The 26767-nt window shown below is 43.6% G+C and overlaps 1 protein-coding gene across 3 annotated transcripts in view; it reads left to right on the forward strand.

Annotated features, from left to right (window-relative positions):
- Nucleotides 1–26767, forward strand: part of MDGA2 (MAM domain containing glycosylphosphatidylinositol anchor 2) — a 647298-nt gene that overhangs the window by 607035 nt on the left and 13496 nt on the right. For all 3 annotated transcript variants that reach the window (XM_037901392.2, XM_037901393.2, XM_043548875.1), the window contains 4 exons: nucleotides 5709–5729; nucleotides 17056–17211; nucleotides 19546–19704; nucleotides 25863–25993. In XM_037901392.2, the coding sequence (XP_037757320.1) occupies nucleotides 5709–5729; nucleotides 17056–17211; nucleotides 19546–19704; nucleotides 25863–25993 (467 nt within the window). The remainder of the gene's footprint in view (nucleotides 1–5708; nucleotides 5730–17055; nucleotides 17212–19545; nucleotides 19705–25862; nucleotides 25994–26767) is intronic.

A 26767-nucleotide genomic window follows, 5' to 3' on the forward strand; every position in this document is an offset into this window, starting at 1 on the left:
CCTGAACCAAAACTTTGTTCAGATTTTTGGTGTGCAAAAATTTTGAAGATTTAGACTTTTTGTCCCAGTTTAAGATGGACATTTTTTTCGATATCTCAAACATTTACATTGGACAGGAAAACTGTTTCTCACCAATCTCAAATTATCGTACCAATAATAAAAAATATAATCAGGCAGCTGAAAATATAGTATATTTAACCTTAGCTATTGATGTCCAAAATTATTGCTTGTTTTTTTAATGATTTCTCTAAGAACAGCCATACTGGGTCAGACCAATCATCCATCTATCCAGTAAACTGACTTCCGTGAGTAGTCAATGCCAGGTGCGTCAGAGGCAATGAGCAGAACAGGGTAATTGATTGAGCGTGGGGTTGCATCCCTGACCATCTTGGCTAATAGCCATTGATGGACCTGTCCTCCATGAACTTACCCCGTTCTTTTTTTAACTCAATTATACTTTTAGTCTTCACAACATCCCCTTCCAATGAGTGTAATTTTATGTGTTCTTTGCACTAGCACATAAGGGCACCTCAGTTGTTCCTTAATCAAGTTTTTAATTTGAGAAGAATTTGTGGTAAATTTAAATAGGCTTTTACATAGGTTTTATACTGAGAGAGAATCGCCTGTTGAATGTGAAAAGGATTTTTTTTTACTCTCTGCCAAGGTTTCTGTGGCGTAATCTACATGGACAAGGATTACCAGAAATAAGGTCTCGAAATTAAAGTGTGGTTTATGCCCCATGTACCTGGCGTAAAAATCTAACAGAACAGACACAGAGGATCCAGCAGAGTCCAATAGTTTTATCACAATTCTTTCTGTTCTGAGAATGCTTTCTTTATAAAGCAGTCAGATCAGCTAGAGTCAGGATGAACTGACTAGAATCATAGACGACTAGTGTTGGAAAAGACCCCAGGAGGTCATCTAGTCCAACCCCCTGCTCAAAGCAGGACCAATCCCCAACTAAATCACCCCAGCCAGGTCTCTGTCAAGCCTGACCTTAAAAACCTCAAAGGAAGGCGATTCCACCACCTCCCTAGGTAACACATTCCAGTGCTTCACCACCCTCCTGCTGAAAAAGTTTTTCCTAATATCCAACCTAGACCTCCCCCACTGCAACTTGAGACCATTACTCCTTGTCCTGTCATCTGCCACCACTGAGAACAGCTGAGCTCCATCCTCTTTGGAACCCCCCTTCAGGTAGTTGAAGGCTGCTATCAAATTCCCTCTCACTCTTCTCTTCTGCAGACTAAATAACCCGAGTTCCCTCAGCCTCTCCTCATAAGTCATGTGCCCCAGCCCCCTAATCATTTCAGTTGCCCTCTGCTGGACTCTCTCCAATTTGTCCACATTCTTTCTGTAGTGGGGGGACCAAAACTGGATGCAATACTCCAGCTGTGGCCTCACCAGTGCCAAGTAGAGGGGAATAATCACTTCCCTCGATCTGCTGGAAGTGCTCCTACTAATGCAGCCCAATATGCCATTAGCCTTTTTAGCAACAAGGGCACACTGCTGACTCATATCCAGCTTCTCATCCACTGTAATCCCCAGGTCCTTTTCTGCAGAACTGCCACTTAGTCAGTCAGTCCCCAGCCTGTAGCGGTGCATGGGATTCTTTCAGCCTAAGTGCAGGACTCTACACTTGTCCTTGTTGAACCTCATCAGATTGCTTTTAGCCCAATCCTCCAATTTGTCTAGGTCACTCTGGACCCTATCCCTACCCTCCAGCTTATCTAGTTCTCCCCCCAGTTTAGTGTCATCTGCGAACTTACTGAGGGTGCAATTAATCCCATCATCCAGATCATTGATAACGGTGTTGAACAAAACCGGCCCCAGGACTGACTCCTGGGGCACTCTGCTTGATACCAGCTGCCAACTAGACATTGAGCCGTTGATCACTACCCACTGAACCTGACAATCTAGCTTTCTATCCATTTGATAGTCCATTCATCCAATCCATACTTTTTTAACTTGCTGGCAAGAATACTGTGGGAGACCATGTCAAAAGCTTTGCTAAAGTCAAGATATATCATGTCCACTGCTTTCCCCATATGCACAGAGCCAGTTATCCATCCTGGAAAGCAATCAGGTTGGTCAGGCATGACTTGCCCTTTGTGAATCCATGTTGATTATTCCTGATCATCTTCCTCTCCTCCAAGTGCTTCAAAATGGATTCCTTGAGGACCTGCTCCATGATTTTGCCAGGACTGAAGTGAGGCTGACTGGTCTGTAGTTCCCTGGGTTCTCTTTCTTCCCTTTTTTAAATATGGGCACTATATTTGCCTTTTTCCAATCATCTGGGACCTCCCCCGATCACCACAAATTTTCAAAGATAATGGCTAATGGCTCTGCAATCACATCAGCCAACTCCCTCAGCAACCTTGGATGCATTAGATCTGGACCCATGGACTTGTGCACGTCCAGCTTTTCTAAATGGTTCTTAGCCTGTTCTTTCACCACTGAGGGCTGCTCACCTCTTCCCTATACTGTGCTGCCCAGTGCAGCAGTCTGGGAGCTGACCTTGTCTGTGAAGACCGAAGCAAAAAAAGCAGTGAGTACTTCAGCTTTTTACACATGATCTGTCACTATGTTGCCTTCCGCATTCAGTAAGGGTCCGACACTTTCCCTGACCTTTTTTCTTGTTCCTAACATACCTGTAGAAACCCTTCTTGTTACCCTTCACATCCCTTGCTAGCGGCAACTCTGATTGGCCTTCCTGATTACACCCCTGCATGCTCTAGCAATATTTTTATACTCCTTCCTAGTCAGCTGTCCGAATTTCCACTTCTTGTAGGCTTCTTTTTTGAGTGTAAGCTCACCAAAGAATGGTTATAACGCTGAACTTTAAAAATTTCTAGACAGTTCAAACTCAACCTCAGGAATGTAGTTCTTCAGTCATCCATTAGTTTCCTTTCATGGCTAATTTTACTTACTACTTCTGGCTCACACAGCAATCTGACCTTTCAGAAATGAGAATTTGAGAATCATCTGCCCCTGTTTTATAGCTACTTGCTGCATTACTTAGGAGAGTGCTTTTTTGCCAGTTCACCATGTGTCAGTAAGTTCAGCCTAACCATAGCTTAATTTGTTGTTCCGCTTTTGTCAATCAGTCTGAGTTGAAGCTTGCGTGGCAGCCAGCCCTTTTTGGTTTAGTTGCTGTACTCTGAGCAGTCTCACGAGCATGGCTCAAGGTGACCCACTAATGATAGTTTCTATAAAAGCTTCTCTGTACAATTACAAAGCAAGTGTCACTAAATGCAGCTTCTAGCAATTTCAGCTAATTCTGAGTTCAGCCACTCAAGAAGCACACAAAATGAAGGTTTCTCGAAGAGTGAAAGGTAATTTTTTTTTTTAACAAATGCATGTGAGGTTATCTAATGGAAGTTAACGACTAAGTTCTCCTGGCAAATCACAGATCATTCTTTTAGGTGAAGTGAGATAAAATGGCAGAGCTACTAAATGGAGGGGTTTTTTAAGTGTCAGGTTGTATCTGCAACTAAGTATAACTCATGAGGGAAGGTGAGAAGCAAAGTGTTTATGTCCATAAACAGAGCAGGTGGCTAACAGTATCAACATATGGATCAATAACTGGGTAGAAGTCTGTTATTAACAAAGCCTTCATCTGCATATATACAGTACAATAGGGTTACAAGGTTTCATCAAACATCATTTGGAGCCAGAATTAGATTGCAGAGTTTCTTTAGATAATTGTCCCTTTCTGATTCCGGGCCTAAACCCACAGTCCCTCATGATTACAGGAACAGGTCTCTGTTTCCTAAATAACCCCGCTGAAATCCTCTCCTGTGCGCAGGGCCAGCATATGGCCTGTGCACCATCTAATTCCCACGTCAGCCTTATTTTTGAGGTCTTCAGTGATGCACAGGCATGGTGCTGACCCTCTCGGCAGGGGAGAATTTCATCCCTACTCCATTAAGTAGGAACTTGTCATTCTGATTTTAAAATATGACATTATAGAATTGTAGAATTATAGATGGAAAAAGGGGTATGGATCCAAAGGAGTTCAAAGCAATTACACCACAGATCTATGAACCACACAACCAAGTTTATCTACCATTCTCTGAGACTTAAAATCACTGTGCCTTATCGTCCTACTTTGGCTCTGTGGGGATTAGCAGAGTAATTACTGTAATATTTTATAAAATTACTGCCTTAACCTTCCAAGTTTATAATCCTTCTCTGATATGCATATATTGTACCTGGAAGATCATAGAGAGGACACTGGGATAATACATTTCAGAACTGTATTTTATTAATATCCTGGCCAATAGTTGTCAATCCTTTATTGTTATAAAGTAAGTATATAATGTAACTAGTGAACAGTGATATACATAGAAGTGGCATGTACTGGTTTTTGGAATAGAATACTTTATTTATATTACTTCATCTCTGTTGAAAAAGAAATTCTGTATGTTCCCCCTGCTATTGTCTGAAAGTCAGATGGGTGCTTTGGGGAATGCCACAAGTTCTGTTTGTTTGCCAGCATGTTTTTCTGATATAAAACTTAAATACGGGCCCAACTGGAATTTCCCTAAGGAGGGGGCCCAGACCTCTCACCAGCCCCACACTCTTCCCCCTCCCACCTCCCAGCCCCGAGCTCTCTCATGCTGCCTTTGCACCAAAAATGCATGCTGTCCTCTCTGCACCCACAGCTCCACACACTCCTCCTGCTGTCCCCCACCCAGCCCCACACTCTTCCCCCACCCAGCCACAAGCTCTCCCCACTGCACCCAGCCCTGCTGTCTCCCTGCCCCACACCCAGCCCCATGGTCTCACACGGAGAGATGGTCAGGCTGACAGACAGCATCCCCAGGAGGGGCCAGGCAGTTCTGGGAGCCCTTGACTGCATCCTCTGTCTGCATCTCCACTTCCCCAGGAAGCATCAAAAGCCCAGATCCAATCTTCCAAACCCTCCTGGAGGCTGGGATGCCCAGGTCCCGTCCTCCGCTCCTCCCAGAGGCTAGGGGTGCCTGTTGCCCATGGCCCTGAAAGGACTGCAAAGAGGGAGGGGGGGCACACAGGATTGCAACACCACTGAAATTTAGCCTGGCTGCCCCTCCATCATGCCTGCTGGGAAGGGGCTCTGTTGCTGCGCTACCCAGCTCTGGTCAGCAGCTGGGAGGGATCCTGAGCCTCCCGTCCCTCCCCTTTGCACCCTGCATTTAAAGAAACCTGAACCAGTCAGATAGGAAGTGGGATTTAGGCTGTGTTGACATTTCACATGGCAGCATTTTTAAACACATGAGAATGAATTCGTTACAGGTGAAATTCCCTGTAATCCAGAGGGCCAGTGCACTGCTAGCACCCCACATTAAGGGATGAACAGAGTCTAATATGAACCCTCTGCACTCTCAGTTTTACCCATTTTCTATTATGTGTTGGCTTCAGCAATAGGACATCAGCCTGCTGCTAGCTGGACAGCTGCTTTTCTTCCTTAAAATAAGTGTGAGGGTCGAGGTTTGATGCCTGACTGTGTGCGCTGAGATTTCGGTGGAAGAGGATGCTCGTCCCTGGGAAGTGCCAACGTCTTTAGATAGCTAAAGAGCAGGACAGTGGCTGTTGTGCTGACCCCAACCATGTGCAATCATCAGTGTTCGTACACGGCCCCCAAGGAAGATTAGGATAAGTAGAGTACTGGTGTTAAAAAGGCTTTCAAATGACATTAATTGTGCTCTTTTCTGTCTTTCTTCCAGCTCCAGTCAATCCGCACTTAAGTAAGTATTTTTATCCTTTGCTGCACTTCATCATTGGAAGAATTTGCTTTGCATTAATTGTCGCTTCATGGTTGTGCAATAAATGGGCAGCGTTTCATTTTCAGCTGTGGTCCATGGATTCCATAAGGTCCATTTAAATTCTGTCACATATGACTGCACTTGTTTGTGGTAGGAGACTGGGACTGTTTTTAATTTCCAGTTGCTGAGCAAAGAGTACTCAGATCAAGAGAAGATTGCGGCTGCTGGGCATACCCTTCCCCTGTGTCCCAAACCGATGAATAATCCCTAAGGAAAAGGCACATAGGTTTTCAAAGGTCCTCCAGGTGGCAGTTCCCAGGGAGTTACTGTGATCCAACCCATCACAGTAGAACCCCCCTGGGAGCTGCCACCTGATGTGCCCAGACTACTTCTGCCCCTGCTTTCCTGCCCTGGCAGCTTAGGACTTCAGTGTCCTGCCTGGCTTGCTGCAAACCCAGACCCAGGTCTGAACCACGTCCCCTAACAGCTGTAGGCTTAACTGAAAGCAGCTTACAGAAGTGTTCCTGTCTTTGATACTCAGATGCCCAACTCCCAATGGGGTCCAAACCCTAAATAAATCCGATTTACCCTGTATAAAGCTTATACAGGGTAAATTCATAAATTGTTCACCCTCTATAACATTGATAGAGAGATATGCACAGCTATTCCGCCCCCCCTCCCCCAAGTATTAATACATACTCTGGGTTAATTAATAAGTAAAAAGTGATTTTATTAAATACAGAAAGTACGATTTAAGTGTTTCCAAGTAGTAAGAGACAGATCAAAGTTAATTACCAAGCAAAATAAAATAAAACACGCAAGTCTAAGTCTAGTACAGTAATAAAAACTGAATACAGATAAAATCTCACCCTCAGAGATGTTTCAATAAGTTTCTTTCACAGACCTGACATCTTCCTAGTCTGGGCACCATCCTTTCCGCTGGTACAGCTCTTGTTCCAGCTCAGGTGGTAGCTAGGGGATTTCTCATGATGGCTGCCTCCCCTTGTCCTGTTCCACTTATATATCTTTTGCAAAAGCGGGAATCCTTTGTCCCTCTGGCTTCCCACCCCTCCTTCTCAGTGGAAAAGCACCAGGTTAAAGATGGATTCCAGTTCAGGTGACATGGTCACATGTTACTGTAAGACTCCAAGCCTTCATTCCTCCCAGCCTGACTCACAGGAAGGCCTGCCTGCAAACAGAGCCATCCACAGTCAACTGTCCTGGTTGATGGGAGCCATCAAGATTCCAAACCACCATTAATGGCCCACACTTTGCATAATTACAATAGGCCCTCAGAATTATATTTCATATTTCTAGTTTCAGATAAAAGAGGATCATATAAAATCATATAGAGTGCGTCACAACATATACCTAGGGTGATCAGATGTCCCGATTTTATAGGGACAGTCCCGATTTTTGGGTCTTTTTATTATATAGGCTCCTATTACCTCCCACCCCCTGTCCCGATTTGTCACGTTTTCTGTCTGGTCACTCTACATATACCTGCTTCCAGAATTGATAAGGGAGATAAGCTATTGCTCCATGCCATAGTGATTACATGCTTTGCTATGGGAACGTGTACACTTGCACTAGGGAAGGACAAACTGGTGCAAATAAAATAAGAACCAAACAGACCTATCACCAGAGAGTCAACCTGAATCATTACTGAGGTTCTGTAAACTATTGTATTTAACATAAGAATCCCTATTTTGGGTCAGACCAGTGGTCCATATAGACCAGTATCCTCTCTTCCGACAGTGGCCGGGTCCAGATGCTTCAGAGGGAATAAACAAAACAGGGCAATTTATTGAGTGATCTGTCCCATCATCCAGTCCCAGCTTCTGGCAGTCAGAGGTTTGGGAACATCTAGAGCATGGGGTTGCGTCCCTAACCATCTTGGCTAATAGCCATTGATGGACCTATCCTCCATGAACATATCAAATTATTTTTTGAACCCAGTTATGCTTTTCTTGGTTAACCTTTCCTTTCTATTAATTCTCATCTTCACACACCTCTGAGTTCAGATGTGTTTAAATAACCAAAGAAAAGTTGTTTTCAGTGAGCTGGAGGAGATAGGGTGGAAGGCACAGTGAAATCACAGAATCATAGAAGATTAGGGTTGGAAAAGACACCAGGAGGTCATCTAGTCCAACCCCTTGCTCAAAGCAGGACCAACCCCAACTAAATCATCCCAGCCAGGGCTTTGTCAAGCTGGAACTTAAACCTCTAAAGATGGAGATTCCACCACCTCCCTAGGTAACCCAGTCCAGTGCTTCACCATCCTCCTAATGAAATAGTTTTTTTCTAATATCCAACCTAGACCCCCCACCACTGCAACTTGAGACCATTACTCCTTGTGCTGTCATCTGCCACCACTGAGAACAGCTGAGCTCCATCCTTTTAGGAACCCCCCCTTCAGGTAGTTGAAGGCTGCTATCAAATCCCCCCACCCCCATTCTTCTCTTCTGCAGACTAAATAACCCCAGTTCCCTCAGCCTCTTCTCGTAAGTCATGTGCCCCAGCCCCCTAATCATTTCAGTTGGCCTCTGCTGGACTCTCTCCAATTTGTCCACATCCTTTCTGTACTGGGGGGACCAAAACTGGACGCAGTACTCCAGGTGTGGCCTCACCAGTGCCGAATAGAGGGGAATAATCACTTCCCTCGATCTGCTGGCAGTGCTCCTACTAATGCAGCCCAATATGCCGTTAGCCTTCTTGGCAACAAGGGCACACTGCTGACTCCTATCCAGCTTCTCATCCACTGTAATCCCCAGGTCCTTTTCTGCAGAACTGCCACTTAGTCAGTCAGTCCCCAGCCTGTAGCAGAGCATGGGATTCTTTCAGCCTAAGTGCAGGACTCTGCACTTGTCCTTGTTGAACCTCATCAAATTTCTTTTGGCCCAATCCTCCAATTTGTCTAGGTCACTCTGGACCCTAGCCCTACCTTCCAGGGTATCTACCTCTCCCCCCAGCTTAGTGTCATCCACGGACTTGCTGAGGGTGCAATCCATCCCATCATCCAGATCATTAATGAAGATGTTGAACAAAACTGGCCCCAGGACCGACCCCTGGGGCACTCCATTCCACTGCCAACTAGACACTGAGCCATTGATCACTACCCATTGAGCCCGATGATATACCCGGCTTTCTATCCATGTTGTAGTCCATTCATCAAATCCATACTTCTTTAACTTACTGGCAAGAATACTGTGGGAGACCATATCAAAAGCTTTGCTAAAGTCAAGGTATATCACAACCACTGCTTTTCCCATATCCTCAGAGCCAATTATCTCATCATGACTTGCCCTTGTTGAATCCAATATCTATGTATACAGTGGTGTTGTAGCCATTTCGGTCCCATGATATTAGAGAGACAAGGTGGGTGAGGTGATATCTTTTATTGGACCAATTTTTGTTGGTGAGAGAGACAAGCTTTTGAGCAACCCAGAGCTCTTCTTCAGGTCTGGGAAATTTAGCTGTGACACTGCGTCTCTTTAGTGAATATCTCGTTATTTGTACCAGTGATTTTGAAAAACTATGATCATTTATTGAATGAGATGCTCAAATAGCTGAAAGCAAAGCTTTCTTGCTGTTTCTCCAAAGGCGAAGCAAGCTAATGTTATAAAAGGATGTTACTAAGCTGAAATCCATAGACATTTCCTTATGGTGGTAATATTTGATGAAATATCCCACTAGTGATACTTGACAAAAATAAATCTCAATAAGCATTTTGGCTGTGTGTTGAGCTTTAGGGGTTCCTGTGGCAGACTGAGTAAGAGGGAAACTGCTACGGGCAATGAGAAACATACCTTTTATTGCCCAGACATCGTGTTTAGTAAGCTGTGCAGAAATACAGCTGGAAACAGAAGGAAGTATTTCAGGCACATCAGTATTATTGCTATCAGTCAACTACAATGGGAGCAAAACTGGTTCTCAGCTACTGTGAACAGTATCTCTGATTCTACAGTTCAAGAATCATAGAATCATAGAAGATTAGGGTTGGAAGAGACCTCAGGAGGTCATCTAGTCCATCCCCCTGCTCAAAGCAGGAACAACCCCAAGTAAATCATCCCAGCCAGGGCTTTGTCAAGCCAGGCCTTGAAAACCTGTAAGGATGGAGATTCCACCACCTCCCTAGGTGACCCATTCCAGTGCTTCACCACCCTCCTAGTGAAATAATGTTTCCTAATATCCAGCCTAGACCTCCCCCACTGCAACATGACCATTGCTCCTTCTTCTGTTATCCGCCACCACCGAGAACAGCCTAGAATACAGAATACAGTAGAACCTCAGAGTTGCAAACACCTCAGGAACGGAGATTGTTTGTAATTCTGAAATGTTTGTTAACTCTGAATAAAATGAAAAGGAGTACTTGTGGCACCTTAGAGACTAACCAGTTTATTTGAGCATGAGCTTTCGTGAGCTACAGCTCACTTCATCGGATGCATAGCATATCGTGGAAACTGCAGAAGACATTATATACACACAGAGACCATGTATATAATGTCTTCTGCAGTTTCCACGATATGCTATGCATCCGATGAAGTGAGCTGTAGCTCACGAAAGCTCATGCTCAAATAAACTGGTTAGTCTCTAAGGTGCCACAAGTACTCCTTTTCTTTTTACGAATACAGACTAACACGGCTGTTACTCTGAAATCTGAATAAAATGTTATGGTTCTTCTTTGAAAAGTTTTCAACTGAACATTGACTTAATACTTAAAACATTGAAACTTTACTGTGCAGAAGAAAAATGCTTTTAACCATCTTAATTTAAATGAAACAAGCACAGAAACAGTTTCCTTACCTTGTCAAATCTTTTTTAAAACTTTCCCTGTCTTTTTTTAGTAGTATACATTTAACACGGTATTTGCTTGTACTCTACTGCACACTTGTACTGCATTTGCTTCTTTTATTTTTTTTTTGTCTCTGCTGCTGCCTAATTGCATACTTCCGGTTCCAAGTGAGGTGTGTGGTTGACCGGTCAGTTAATAACTCTGGTGTTCATAACTCTGAGGTTCTATTATAGATGACTCAACACTTTAAATCTGTTTGCTGATGATCCCGTCTAGTGTGTTAATAATTAGGGCAGAATGGAAAGACTTCCATTGAATTAGCATTTAATCAGCCTTCGTTGACTACATATATATTTAATTTATTAAGAAAATATTTAATAGCATTCCCAGGTGCATTAAATTACATCTGTCTCCAATTTTAAAGTTTAAAATTTCTTTCCTTCTTTTCTTCTTTCATGGCAAATTTATTGTTCAGTTAAAGGACCCAGATTAACAGTCCTAGACATTAAGTCCTCTGTCTACAGAACAGTTTCAGTGTGGGAAACATCGGAGCTGCATTAGTAAGAAGGATCACTTTGAGCAGTGAGAGGGGGTATTTCATTGCCCTACCCATACCCATGCCCTTTGTCTGTCAGGATCAGCTTCCAGCTGTGCTAGTGAAGATGGGGAATTATGTCAGTCAAGAACTGGAGTGAGCCCATCCAATCATTTTACTGAGGCCTGGGCTACACTAATGCTGTAATTCGATCTAAGTTACGCTAGTTAAGTTACATAAGTAATGTAACTTAAGTTGACGTGCCTTAGTTCGATTTACTTCGTTGTCCGCACTACGCTGTGTCAACGGGAGACACTCTCTGGTGACATAGCTTCTGACTCTAGGTGAGGTGGATTACAGACGTTGACAAGAGAGTGGTCTCCCATCGACTTAGCTTGTCTTCACCAGACACACTAAATCGATGCTGCTGCATTGATCGCATCGGCGCCAAGTGTAGTGTAGACATGGCTACAGAACAGCCATCAGCGGTAACAACTTTAGGTCAATAATATCTGGGGCAAAATGCCTCGCCCTACTGAAGTCAATGACAAAATTTTCATTTGCTTCAGTAGGGCCAGGCCTTCATCCTTTAGATGGATTCAAACCAGTAAACTAGAGATAAAAGATTCTGTATTCCATTACCACATTATCTTTGTTTTCTAGATCTCGTCTTATTTATCTCACAAGTGTCAATTTAAAGATGCTGTCTATCTGTCTCTCTGTGTAAATAAACCACCAAAACCCTGTGTTCATAGACAACTAAGAATTGATTTAAAACCCAGGAAATTCTGCCCTTTACTTTAACTTGGTGGGCCTGATTCTGTGTAAATCAAGAGTAGTCAGTGGAGTCACCCTGGATAAAACTGATCTGTGTGAGACCAGAATCATTCGCTTCATGCATAAATTCTGCAGCACGCAAATGACATAAAATGATTCCTTATTATGAGACTTCTGAAATAGCTAAATGAGCATTTTCCAATGGGTTAAAGACTGAGATTTAGCCTTAAATCTGTATTCCCTTTCTTTTGTGAGTTTATTAAAGACCGCTAAGGATCTGTGGTCATGATATGTGTATGTAACTCCCATTAATGTAAACAGAAGTTAGGTTTGAATAAGGAAAGGGTTTGGAATATAAATATTCATATTTAAATGTGGGTCTTATGGGGGAATGGATGACATGAGGGATTAATGATAGCATGCAGAGCATTTTGTCTTGAGGATGCATTTTCACATTTGGCCCTGATTAGCCGTGAAACTAATTAGTGGCCTCAATCCAGTTCCTAAATTGCCATGTGCTTGTAAAATAAAATCTACCACCCTATTGGTGCTGTTGACCAGAGGCCCATGACCTGATCCTGAATTATAAGGCTAGATTAATATATACATATTGCAAAAGTGCTTTTAATAATTGTGAGTGAAGCCAATATGGCTGAGATGTAAATAGGAGGGCTTTAAGTATGAATATTTATGTTAAGGGAGGCTTGGAATATGCTGAGGCCTACTGAGGTGTGTTAGGCATACATTTGTTAGGCGGTATTATTGCTTGAACGAAGGTTACTAAATGATATATGGCAGCTGCACCTTCCCTACACCAAAGGCAGCATGGGGTGTGGTAAGCAGAGATGCAGGAGCCTGAGGTGAGCTTGATCCCAGCGTTTCCACCTGTGGGGCCCAGCCCAGCGAGGTCCTGGGGCATCAGGGGGCTGGAGGTTGTAAAATTTAATAATGTGTATCTTGTTGCAGTTTAGCAATGCATTTTGTGGTAAACAGGTAAACCACAAACAGATGGTAGCATCTCAGGGGCTTTTAGCAATTAGAGCTAACCACATATACCAAAACTATTGGGAAAGGGACGGATGCGAGTGACTGGCTTAACTGTTGGAAATATGACTATGGTCAATTGAAATAACACGTGTAGACAGGTGGAACCCTAACGCTGGTCTCCTGGAATACTCGCGATGAATAAGGGCTGAGACTTGATCAGATATGGCCCCAGATGTATGTGGGTGGAATGGAGAAAGGTGTATAAAAGTTTGTCAAACCAAGCCCTAGCGGGGAGATCCAGAATGACAGTGGAGGTGACATCGAAAACCATCATCTCCTCTTGTGGTGTGCGCCACTGACTGTTTCTTCCATCTTTGTTTCTAACGGTCTCCGAAAGGTTGTAGGTATGCATAGTGTAAGACTGTAAGTATGAACAATGCGGGAAACTACTTTACTGCAATTCTTTGATTCTTATACTTATGTATTTGGTTTTTATATTATTTCAATTATAGTCTGTGTTAACTCAAAGCTCATAAAATTTCTGTGTGTGTTTCGCCAATCTCATCTTCTTAATTAGCACCAAATAGCCACCTGAGTAAAAGAACCTGTTCTTTGTGCACTTTGCAACCGAAATTAACACCAGGCTACAGTGCTGAATGGCTCTTTTATTGATGCTCTTAGAAGATAGGACAAAATTTGAATGGACTTAAAGACCTATCCAGCCTGTCATGAGCTGGGGCATCTCAGCCAGACAGGACTGCGTGGGGATGCACAGACTGCCAGCACTCACGATATACCTCTTTATTGGATGAAAAAAGGGCGGTGACGATCTGTTCAAAACCTCTTGAATTCACAGACAGGAAATGTGCAGATCTAACCTCTCAAGTTATTTCCATGTTTATATTTTTGTCTATTTGTTTATATGTATATAGAGTCAAAGATACTTGGCACCAGCCCTTTCCAATTTATTCCAAATGCCTGAGTCCCATTTGCAGCTGACCCTGTGTTAAATAAATGGCAAACTTGTGCCTACTTTTTCATCGGGGCTGAAATTTGTTTTTGCTCACTCAAAGGAAAAAGGCTTTTAATCTGCTGATGTGGAATTTCTAAATGAACCTTCTGCAGCATGCTTCAAAGTGCAAATGTAGCCTTTAAACTACTGCAGCACAGTTAGAAATGGCAAGACGGATGGTGAGGCTGACTTTAGGTTTAACTCAGCTTGTCGTAGGAGCTGGATCAGATTTTACTCATTTTCCACTCTGGTTAGCTGTCATGTAAGCAATATTTCATCTTTGAATTGTATCACTCTGTGCAGGAACAGCGCGTGTAGGGTACTGACAACTCTGAGTTTCCATCTGCAGAGCTCGCTATTAATGGGACACTTTGGGTCAGTAGAGAGGGGAGATGGCCCACACAGCAGACCCCACAAGTGGCAGTGGGTTTGGGCCACAAAACCCGTGGCTTGTCTGAGATCTGCTTGGATGTTTGGGCAGGTGAAAGGGGCCACTTTTAGCTCTCTCATCAGCATGAGTCCTGTTGTCAGGACACCCCTTTAACCACAACTGCCCCTTGAATCACCTCAAGGGGGGATTTGTAGGAGGAGCCAATGCAAATTAATGCCAATTTGATCTGAATTAACTTGTTCTATAGCATTAGCTTGTCCTGCAGGTTTTGTAGGGGGGATCCTAGTGGAAGTGTTACCAGTCCCACCCCAGTCCTCCAAGGCACTGCTAGCAACACCCTCTCCTTTGATCACAATGTAGACAAGGATCAGAGGCTGCAGTTTCCATCCATCTGTCGTATTCCTAAGGCAGCTCAGCATCTTGAGAGCTATAGTAAGGGTTTGTCTAAGTGGAGGGGAGCCCAGTGTACACATCAGGATATTATATGGAACAGGCTGTTTTAATATTGGATTGGTGCAAAATACATTTCTAAAGGTGACACGCTCCGCTTCTATTTTGTTCATAGACCTTCATCTGCACCGCACTTCTTTCATGAGCTTTGTCAGTGTCACTGTGTACTCTTTTGTGAGCTAAGAAATAAAGCAGCAGATGCTAATCTGCCTCAGTTCACATACATCATTATTCGGGTTATTGGATTCCACAGAGTGTGTAACTGTTTTTCAGATTTCTTCTCCGTTGTGGTTGTGACAGTGCTCATGTATTTAATGATTTTGTATATTACAAGTTTTCCCTTAAATTAGACTCCAAAATGATGTGTGTGGGGGGAGGGTTTCATAATTAAACAAATGTACAGTTGACTGTCAGTCATACTGATGGTGAACAATCCTTTCAGGCCAACTGAGGGATGGTGCTTTAGTTAACTTGATTCTTACAGTCAAATGATGATGACTCTACTCAAGGCAGTGGATTTATCTGAGAAAAGAGGTAAATCTGATCATTGTTCTGAGGGAGTAGACGTGTGTCTGGGATAACCTGGTTTTGTAGAGGAATGTTTCATGCTCAGCACTACGAAGGAGACACTTTTCTTACAGTCCTCCTAGCCTAACCAGAAATGGGATGAGGAAGAACCAGAAAAATCTCTCAAAATTGCCATAGGGCTTGGGGTGAAATGCCAAGCTTAATTTTTCAGATTTGGGTATTAGATGATTTCAGATCAGCTTCAGGTTAGCCGCCATTCTTTGGGATCCTTACCCAACCCTAGCTCCAACTCCAAGGGCCTGTGTGCTGATCTCACTAACATAATACAACATCACTGACCTGAGTGGATATATTACATATTTAACCTCCTAAACCTGCAAACACTTAGACACCTGCTTGACTTAACACCCCTGAGTAGTCCTGTGTAGAGCTTGGCAAAATAGTCTTTGTACAAGCGAGCGCATGTGAGAATGACTCTATAACTGGTAGTTAGAGCATTCTTCTAGAATGTGGTTAGATCCAAGTTCAAGTCCCTGCTTCAATGGTTATCTAATTATTTATAAGAAATGGAACAGATTCAACATGAGAAATTGATAGAGACCCCTAGCTCAATGGTTAGTGCACGCTGTTGCAATTGGGAAGATCCATGTTCAAATCCCTTTTTCATATGAGGTGTAGGGAGCATAGAATGTGGCTCTCCCATATGCCAGGAGGCTAAAGGTTATCACTGAGCTAAAGATTATCAGGTAGGTCTCCTTCCTACCCCACCCCACCATTTTGTGAATGAAGTCTTCATTGGCTTTGGTCAAAATGCCTGAAATTGGCATGGAATTTTTGGAGTTGCGTTGAAATGAAACTTGTAGGATTGGCTCAACTCAATTTATTTATTTATTTTTTGGCTTAACAAGTCACCTAATTTTTTTTTAAAAAATCATTTTTGGTTTGACCCAAATTTTTTTTTTTTTTAAATTTTGGACATGCCAGTGAACCAAAAAATCTATTACGTGCCCAGCTCTAGTTTCCTGGAGGCCATTGGAGCACTATTGCACAATGGTGAGTACAAAATGCACACCTATGAAGGAGGTAGTAACAAACAGACAGTATACAGACAACTGTTCTCTCCTGCCAGTGAAGAAATACATCCACTGACCTTGCTGGAGCAGTGCACGCACTGGGACTGCTCGTGTACATAAAGTCCAGCAGGTGCCTTGGGGGCCTTACACTGCAGGGAAGGAGATGAGAATCCAGGCCTCAAAACCTCGGATGGTTTGGGTTCCTGGCTACCCAAGAGTGCAACTTTGTGCTCATGTAATAACGATACACTCAGCTGCAGTATACTGAGTTGCATGAGTTGACAGTCCAACGGTATAAACAGGAGGAGACCGCTGGCAATTACTCAGCTAGAAACCTTTGATTGTAAGCCTTGCTTACTCCTTAAACTGGAGTCCAACTCTCTCGGCCTTAAGGGCATTCTGCAAAGCTTGTCTGTTCTCCTAGGCTTTTCCAAAGGGTGGGTGGCCTAAGAAGGGCTGAAGGATAATGCTGAATGGTGGAAGGGGATCTATTTGATAAGATCTGTACATGTTTTCAGTTTACACGTACACCTGGAGTGATAGTCAGGTGTATATTTTAGCAATTACAATAAAAAAATAACTATCGTAAAGGAAGACACATCCTTGACATTCTACCCGGATTTCAAAAATATTCACAATGTCCAATATTAATAATGGCCATTGTCCTTTAAAAAGGTTGTTGCACTTCAAGACTTTTGACAGTTACGCATACAATGGTTGCAATGACTGAAGTCGTGTTCATTTACTGTGTTGGCTGTAGGAGAGTTTCACTGTGGATTTGAAGATGGCAACATATGTCTGTTCACTCAAGATGATACGGATAATTTTGACTGGACGAAACAAAGCACTGCCACCAGGGACACAAAATATACCCCAAACACTGGACCCAACGCAGACCGAAGTGGCTCCAAAGAAGGTAAAACGTAGCTTAGATTTCTGCAGTAACAGACCCTCAGCAAATGCAAATCAACATAGCTCCACCGAGGATCTACCCAACATGTTGAGTCCCAAGGCCTTGTCTTTTCTTAATGACAACCAGCAGTATTTAGGATGAAAATACTGACCTATGATAATTCTGTAGGGACTCCATAACATTTAATAAAGATGATCCCAAAGCAAAATCTTGCATCTGAACATTTACATACAGAGGTCAGATCTGTGTCTAAAACCAAGCTTTGTGGCTCCTCACCAGTCCTGTTTGTTACCATTTCTAATGGACGTTTTAAAGATGATCAGTTTCAGACAATAGGTCCTGTAGTGATGTATATTTCAAACTTCCTACAAAGTTCTGTAGCTTTTAGTCATTTAAATTCTTACTAGCAGATTGTGAGAGCTAAAAGTTTCATTGCCCTGTCTTCATTTTGTATCCTGCTAAAGGGCGTGATTTGAAATCTGCCATCCCTGTTAACTAAAGTACTGGATTCTGCTTTCTGTATGCATTTGAATGTTGACTTTCAGACTTACAGTACAGGATTGTGATCGCTCACACTACTTTATACTCCACATCCCACCTGCACTACCAAACACAGTAATGCTTGCGTTGCCTGTGCTTGGTTACAGTTATTGAGCAAGTCACATTAAAAAACTAGTATCTATAATGCTGACATAAACTAGAATCAGGATCATTGAATAATGTGTTTTTTCACTGAGAATGGGCTTTTGAACCGTGTATCCCACAGTATTCTTGCCAGCAAGTTAAAGAAGTGTGGGCTGGATGGATGGACTATAAGGTGGATAGAAAGCTGGCTAGATTGTCGGGCTCAACGGGTAGTGATCAATGGCTCCATGTCTAGTTGGCAGCCGGTGTCAAGCAGAGTGCCCCAAGGGTCGGTCCTGGGGCCGGTTTTGTTGAATATCTTCATTAATGATTTGGAGGATGGCGTGGATTGCACCCTCAGCAAGTTTGCAGATGACACTAAACTGGGAGGAGAGGTAGATACGCTGGAGGGTAGGGATAGGATACAGAGGGACCCAGACAAATTAGAGGATTGGGCCAAAGGAAATCTGATGATGTTCAACAAAGACAAGTGCAGTGTCCTGCACTTAGGACGGAAGAATCCCATTCACTGCTACAGACTAGGGACCGAATGGCTAGGCAGCAGTTCTGCAGAAAAGGACCTAGGGGTTACAGTGGACGAGACGCTGGATATGAGTCAACAGTGTGCCCTTGTTGCCAAGAAGGCTAACGGCATTTTGGGCAGTATAAGTAAGGGCATTGCCAGCAGATCGAGGGACGCGATCGTTCCCCTCTATTCGACATTGGTGAGGCCTCATCTGGAGTACTGTGTCCAGTTTTGGGCCCCACGCTACAAGAATGATGTGGAAAAATTGGAAAGAGTCCAGCGGAGGGCAACAAAAATGATTAGGGGACTGGAACACATGACTTATGAGGAGAGGCTGAGGGAACTGGGATTGTTTAGTCTGCAGAAGAGAAGAATGAGGGGGGATTTGATAGCTGCTTTCAACTACCTGACGGGGTTCCAAAGAGGATGGAACTAGACTTTTCTCAGTGGTAGCTGATGACAGAACGAGGAGTAATGGTCTCAAGTTGCAGTGGGGGAGGTTTAGGTTGGATATTAGGAAAAACTTTTTCACCAAGAGGGTGGTGAAACACTGGAATGCGTTACCTAGGGAGGGGGTGGAATCTCCTTTCTTTGAGGTTTTTAAGATCAGGCTTGACAAAGCCCTGGCTGGGATGATTTAGTCGGGGATTGGTCCTGCTTTGAGCAGGGGGTTGGACTGATGACCTCCTGAGGTCCCTTCTAACCCTGATAGTCTATGATTCTATGATTGGTAGGGCTATCGAAAAGGCTCCTTGAAACGATGCCATGAAGAAATTGTTCATTATTTTAAAAATAATTCTTCTTTCACTATTCATATAAACACTTCGCCACCTTGAGACTGAGATCTGGAACCTAAACAAAGAATTTCCCCCTTTGTTGTGTCTGCACATTGGCTTATTGCTTTACCGTTGCTTGTGAGTACTGAATGACAAGCACAGATTTTTACCATGAATAGAAAAAAAAATCTCATTGAAGCATTTGTCTGTGGAAGCCCATGGGATTTATGCAGGTCAAGTGCGGCAAACAAGGCCCAGCGGTGTCAGATGAATGTAAAAAATTGTTCAAGGTGCTTAACAGCTCTGGTGCTGAGTAGCCTTACACTGAGAGAGTGTGTGTGTGTGTGTGTGTGTGTGTGTGTGTTTGTTTAAAGACTGAACTTAACAATTTCCATTCTGGCCTTCTTCTAGGTTTCTACATGTACATTGAAACGTCACGCCCGAGGCTGGAAGGAGAAAAGGCCAGACTTCTTAGTCCCTTTTTCAGTGTAGCCCCTAAAAACCCTTATGGAGTCACCAACACCGCGTATTGTTTTAGTTTCTACTATCACATGTACGGACAGCACATAGGTGAGAGGAACCCAACGATATTGTCAGTTTTGGTGTAGGGGAAATTACAGGAGAAACTGTGGTTTTATTAATGGAAAACAATAACACACACGTACTGAAAAAGGAAAGGTCGGCAGCATCTAAATGTTACCCCTTTGTACAGCACCTAGCACCGTGGGGTTCTGCTCCGTGACTAGGGCTGCCAGGTGCTATGGTAATACAGAGTATAATAAGACGTGCCAATTAGCACCTTCATCGCTTTGGGCTTGTTCAGCTCAGCCCACACTTGGGGGCAGTAGAGAACCCTCCATTCAAAGCATGGGGCAGCAGCAGGAACCCCTTCTAAGTGCATGTGAATGTGGCTTTGAGAAAGGAAATTTTCAAGTATTGCAGAGCGAAAGGGCTGTAAGCACTTTGCTGGTACTACACCAGTATTTCGAGTTCCCTGCCGTGGGGAGGCGAGGGTCGGGGTCACTTGATTAGCAGCTATAACTCTCTTCTGATGGCTATTGTAACATCCCAGAATGGATTTCTACAGGCTGGTCCTGGCCCTTGGTGAAAAATCAAAAGAAATAAGTAGGTTTGGTTTTTTTAATGACGTACATGCCATATCTAAAGGACCCTGATGTATCTCAGTGATATATATTTATGTGTTAAGAAGGCATAAGCAACAGCCGGCACGTCTCTCTGGATCCCAGAAACCCCATATAAGCGAACAGAGCATCAGAATGTGTCTGAATGGATTTCTAGCATCAAGCTGATTTCAAGTTTATGTTGCCGAAATTACATTTTTCGGGGCAAACCCCTCCCTCTGATGCATAGTAGTGGCTCTTTTTGGACTCCCCTGCCTCCCTCCAGGTAGGATTTAGCCCTTAAATAAAGCAGAGGAGTTGAATGAGTTTTGTTAGTTGCCACTGTAAGATGAACCATTTGGAGGCAGCTCCAAGGCAGGTCTTCAGTCGGAGCTTTCTTTGTAACGGCAAGGGTTAGTCGGGTTTAGTGAGTATCATTCAAAGAAACATAAAATCCCATGGGAAGCTGCTGATGGTATTTGGCAGTAAAGGATACAGTGAGGCCATATAAGTAGCCAGCATTTTCCAAGGTAATGGTAGGGTTGAGTACGGTGTCAACTTGACATCCCTTTGGACTCTTGTCCAAAGCATAATCACATCATGGGTCCAGCCTAGTGTATCAGGGGAAGTTTCCATGTCTGCTCAATCCTTGGCTTCTCTGCTGAGACTGTTAACGGGAGTGCAGTGTGTGCTAATTGCAACACAAGCAAATTCTGCCATCCGCACAGCTGTCCAACCAAATGGCAGAGGATTCCCAGCACCACAGTTGATTGGTGGTTGTGAGCCGGGTGGGTTTGGTTTGGCCATTTTGAAAAATGAGTGAGTTTAGCGCTCTTCAGGAGGAGAGAGAAATAATAGCACGGTCTTGGGTACCTCTGCAGTGCAGCCGGCCAGTCACGCTCCCATTGGTACAATGGCCAAGAGGGAAAAGGGGAACTTATGTGGAGAAATGAGGGCTGGGTATGAGATTACCAAATCCATTGTAAGGTTAGGCTAAAGGCTAGCTCCCAAGAGAAAAGCAGGCATGGAATTCCCTGTCCTGTCACAATTAGGTTTGGAACTAGGGTCTATGTTTCTAATCGTACTCCCAAATATGTGTTGCTTTTAACTGTGAACCATATGAGAAGTTCCTGTCAGATCATACAGAATTAACCCTGAGAATGCTCACATCCTCCTAACTGCCAGCCCAAAGAGGATGCACTCTGCATATCCACCTTTTCGAGGGGTTAACGTTGATAATCCCTAAAAGTACAGACAGAAGACCGTTTGTGTCTGTTGTCTCTGCAAATGGCTGCTCATGTGGGCTCTTTCCTGTGAGGTGCTGAGCTCCTGTAACTGCGGCTCCTGTTCAGTGGGAGTGTAGCGTGATTGGCATGTGGCAGGTTTGGGCCACAATAATATTTTCATACGTTTGTAACTGGAGCAATGAAGTGGCACGCGCTCTTTAAGAAGCAGTGCCAGGGCCAACGTGCCACAGGTTTTCACAAGTGGTGCAGTCGGTCTGTGTCCTACATCACCTTATTTCCAATCTACTTGATCTGCAGCAGCCTCTCAGTGTAGTACCGCGTTGTTGGGGGAACAAGGAATAAAGCAAAGAGTCACCAGGGACAGTCTGTATTTAGTGAAAGACTGCCAAACCAAAATAAAAACAACACTGTACAAGAATACTGCCTGGCGATCACTATTTCAGTAAGATAGTGTCCAGTGGATGCCACAGAAAAGCTAATACAGTCATTAAAGCTTCTCTTCACCTTCAACAAGTTAGCCCAAGAGTTCCCATGCTATGAAATCATCCAAAGCATAAACTCCTCTGATTTATTTTTATGCAAAAATGTATCATGTCTCCATTGCAATTTGCATTATCTGCTCAAGGGTCACTTGGCTGCTCATTTTCCTGTCTGTCAGAATTGTTCTCCGTTTAAAAGAAAAGTTCACCAGGGGTCAGTTTTTCAAAACAAGTCTTGCATGCAGTACTTGTGGTCTTTTGCCATGACTGGCAGCAAGTTATTAATTTCAAGAGTAGGCGTTTACTGCAGGTTGAATCCATCAAACTTGCAAATGCATTTGGGGCTGACAAAAGTAGGTGTGTGTAAATAAACTCAAGAAGCTGCCAGATTGATCGAGAAGGCCTGCACGTAGCTGGTGAAGTAATGCCTGTTCTTTTAAGCAAGAGGGCTCAAAAGATGTAGTCCACGTGTCATTAGTTTGAACTACATGACAAGAGTTTGGCAGAGGTATGAATGATCTTGCATTTGGCATCCTGTATGGCCTAAATAATTGAGTGTGGTAATCATCCTGCAGTACCCACCCAGCTGTATGCCACAATCTGTATCTCCCAGCACTAGTGGATAATACATTGACACAGAACATCGGTGCATTGCTTGCTGTTGGCATTATTTTGGATCTTCATGAAAAGTAAGATTATATGTAGTAGTTGTCTTTAATCTAGCATAAATTTAAATTCATGCTGTGACTAGTCATAGGTGGGCTGGCTTTTCTCTAATGTATCTCCAGTAGTTGTTTGGAAAGCGCCCAAGCCTTTAGGGTACCACACTCTCTTCCTGCAGTTCTGCTCAACCCTGTGCTAAGCGATCCACATCTCCTTTAACTGCTCCCATGCCTGCAGTTCCTGGCAACTTGTCTCACTCTTCTAACTGGCTGCTCCAATTCTGCTCCATTTCCCTGCCCTTAAGAAAACCTCACTTAGACCCTCCTTTCTCTCCCGATTTCACTTTAACTTCCTGCTTCCCTTCATCTCTAACATCCTGGAACACGCACCTACTGTCCTCTTATTCCCTCCAATTGGGCATGTGCCCGGAACCTGCCCGCACAAAACTCACTGCACTTTCCTTTCTTTGCCTGCTCTAAGGGTCTCCACTCCCTATTCATTCTTCACTACTGCTTTTAACACTCTAAGCCATTCTTGTCTGCTCAAGACCTTCTCTTCACTGGGAGCCCATAACTCTGAACTCTTCCGTGCTGACTTATGTGTCAGCATTACCTTTGGTGGATCTTCTTCCTCCTGGCTCCCCCTCTACCCCTCTTTCCAACTACTGCACTCATCCAGTATTCCGCCCCCCCTTCTAGCCCTCTGATTCTTTTCTTCCCACCCATGCCCCTGGACTATGAAGCCTACCCACTTCCCATCCCCACTCTCTTTAAGCTACCATACTCCTAGCCAGCCTGAAATCTCTAACAATGGCTGTTCTTTCTGCCTAGCCTTGGAGGCTTCTTCATTTCAAATCTTGCACCAAGGACCAGTGAGGAAGCAAGCAAGAAAGGGGGAGAATTATTTGAGCTGAACTGGCATGAATCTTACAAGAGCTTCCCATTCAGTTTGGAGCTGGTTCTTATTTCACAAGAGCCAGGCGACCCTTCCCCAATGCTGAGCCCTGGTTGGCTCATCTCACAGATGGTGAACATGTGTGGAACCTGAACGACTGCTGGCCCAAGCTTCCCACATAGCTTCAGAAACAGCTACAATGCATGCCTAGTACCTGCCACACCCTAGTTCCGGATGTTGGTGGGTCCTTCTAGCTGAGTTGCCCTGCCCTCTGCATGTTTGAAAAGAGACAGGGTGTCCGTCTAAAATCCATGTCTCCTCCCCACTGCTTCTCCCTCTTCCTTTCGATTGAAAAATCAAATGCTACAGTGTAAAAAAAAAAAAACCCACCACCCGTTAAGGCACTGAGGCCCATTCAGATTTGCACCCAGTTTGAAGGTAAGGTGGGAGCCTAATTCTTGGTGCGCCTGTGTAAACATCAGCTGCAGGCACATTTACTGCTTCTTTTTACGTCTGTCAATTTCATTCCATTTTTTGTTGTTTTTTTAAAATCTAATCTTGTGTTTTTCAAGGCCATGAGTTGCACTAGGAAGCAGAACTTTGTGTGACTTTGAGCTGTGTCATTGTGCAGGTGTCTTGTACTTTGCGTTCCCAGGGTGCTGGATAAATTATATAATTAATGTTCCAGGGGACATGTTTTACTCAAGGCTTTGCTGTTCTTTGCATCCCTAGAGAACAGTGGCTTTTGAGAGCTTTGACGCTGTGAACTTTTTCAAATCAAGGCAAAAATGATTTTTTTTAAAAAGGCTGCTATAGAAAGGACACCTCCAGCCTCCAGGCAGCAGGAGATAGCTGTGTCTGATGGGAAGCACATGAGAAACATGCACCGAGTCTATGAACTTCATGACTTATTTAATCTTGCCAAATTCTATGTGACACTTATGATTTTGTCACTTCCAACAGCAGGAAAGAAACATGTCACATTCCTATTCAAAGACAGAATGAATAAAGAATACATAAGGGAGAAGTAGGGGTGTGATGGCACCCTGGGGTACAACCTGGATCTGTGGGACCTCTGTGCTCCCTTAACTCTCCAGCCTGGGCTCTCTCACACAATGCTATGCCAGTGAGGAGCAGCAAAACTCCTCCAGACGCTGTGATCATTCAGCCATCAGCCATGTGGAGCCCCACACCCAGCGAAACTCCAGGAATGCTCCTTGAGCCACTCATGAATTCTACAGAGAGAGGCAGCAGCCAATCATCCCAGCCTTGCACCGCAGAAATATACCATCTTACACTGCTCAAGTCTCCCTTGGACAGTGCAAGCTCATTAATAAGTTTGCCACTTCAAAGGAAAGTGGACATGCACTAGCCTTTGTCATCTGAGCTGAGCTTCCCCACGCACTGCAACCAAACACGCACTGTTTTAGATAAAATATAAAACAGATTTATTAACTACAGAAAGAGAGATTTGAAGTGATTGTAAGTAGCAGACATAGAGATCAAAGTTGGTTATCTAAGAAATAAAAAGAGAAATGCAGCCTAAATTCTAACTTAGACTAAGCAAGATTGGAATCAAGCAGTCTCTCATCCTAATAGACGTTACAGGCAGCCCACAGTTCTTCAATACACAGACTAGGACCAGTCTTCCTAGTTCAAAGTCGTCTTCCAGAGGATCTTCCAGGAGTTGAGATGGAGCCGGAGGAGGAAAGGCCAAGTGATGATTTCACAGTCCCTCTTTTATACTTTCGTCCATCTGCTGGACAGATCCTTCCCCTGATTACAGTCCCCATTAGTCAGACTGTCCCCATCTGCATAGGTACCTGCCCTCTCCAAGCAATCTCTCAGAGAGTGGATTCTTCTTGATGGGCCATTAATGTCCATCTGGCCAGTAATAGCGGCTCCTTTGTCCTGACTGAAAAGCTGGCTGTGGTGTCTCCCAACCTCACAAGGTACTTCAGTAAGACATATAGCAAAACTTCATAACTTCACGTACAGTGACAACACAGAGCATCCAACAGGATATTAAGGTTCAACAGATCAAGACTTTTAAAATGATACCTCACAAGCCATGCGTTGTATAAAGCCTATAATCATATGACAGTGGTGAATATGGGGCTTCCAGGGTGCTACTTGGAGGTACAGTGTGTCACAATGGGAAAGGGGCAAATGCCTAAGGGAGGGGTCAAAGCATCAAGGCAGACTGTTACCTGTAGCAAAGAGTGTCTGCACTGGAATCTGCACACAGCTGAACACTATTAACAAAGAAACTATATATGCAAAAGAACCAAACTGACTAACGTTGTTACTGGGTTTTTTCATAGGAAGCTTGAATGTTTACCTGCGGTTAAAGGGACAGACCACGATAGAAAATCCAGTATGGTCTTCAAGTGGGAATAAGGGACAACACTGGAACCAGGCGCGGGTTAATATACACCCCACCACTTCATTTCAGGTAAGGCAGAGGAGAGTAAAGCTATCTGGTGCATACACTGGAAATAGAGCATTCTCTTTGACACTGATGGGGGAAATCAAGCAAGTGGCTTGTTTACATTTCTTCTTTTTTGACACAGCATTTCACAGCTTCATTTCAGCTCTGAAAGCTGCTTTCTGGACAGATAATTGCTTTCCCTCTTGTAAATAGGTGCAGATCACAGAGATTAACAATGCATATTTAATGTCAGAATGCCAACCACTAGCTGGAATAGTAACCTGTTTTCAGCTGGGAATGGTGCTATCAGTTTATGTAAAACATGTTTTTTTTCAGCTGAGCAACTTGAATAGAAAGTTTGCTTCATGTGTAATTTGTCTGGGGACCAAGGAGCAATACACAATCAGATCCCTAGAAATTTATGCTCTCGCCACAAAAAAATAAATTATCTCTGAATCTTTGGTAACAATTAGGTGACAAAGGAACAGTATTCCCTGTAGAAAATTCCTGACTTTGCAAAGATACACACAGCATTCATTAGACTTACACAGCTTGCTGCAGGTTTTCACAAACTTTGTGCTTGATTTGATCATGAGATATGTACAGACTTCTGCAAAAAATGTGTGGTTTTATGGGCCCAACTCTGCTATCCATACTCATGAGGATGAGCAGTTGGTGACATGAATGGGCCCAGTGAACTCAGTATAATTGCTTGAGTGAGAAACTCCTCTCCAGCATAAAAGTTGCACAAATGAACCTTATATCTTTAAAGCTAGCCTACTCACCAAGGATGATTAG

The sequence above is a fragment of the Chelonia mydas genome, chromosome 6 (genome assembly GCF_015237465.2).
Source record: "Chelonia mydas isolate rCheMyd1 chromosome 6, rCheMyd1.pri.v2, whole genome shotgun sequence".
In the NCBI taxonomy this organism is placed as follows: Eukaryota; Metazoa; Chordata; order Testudines; family Cheloniidae; genus Chelonia; species Chelonia mydas.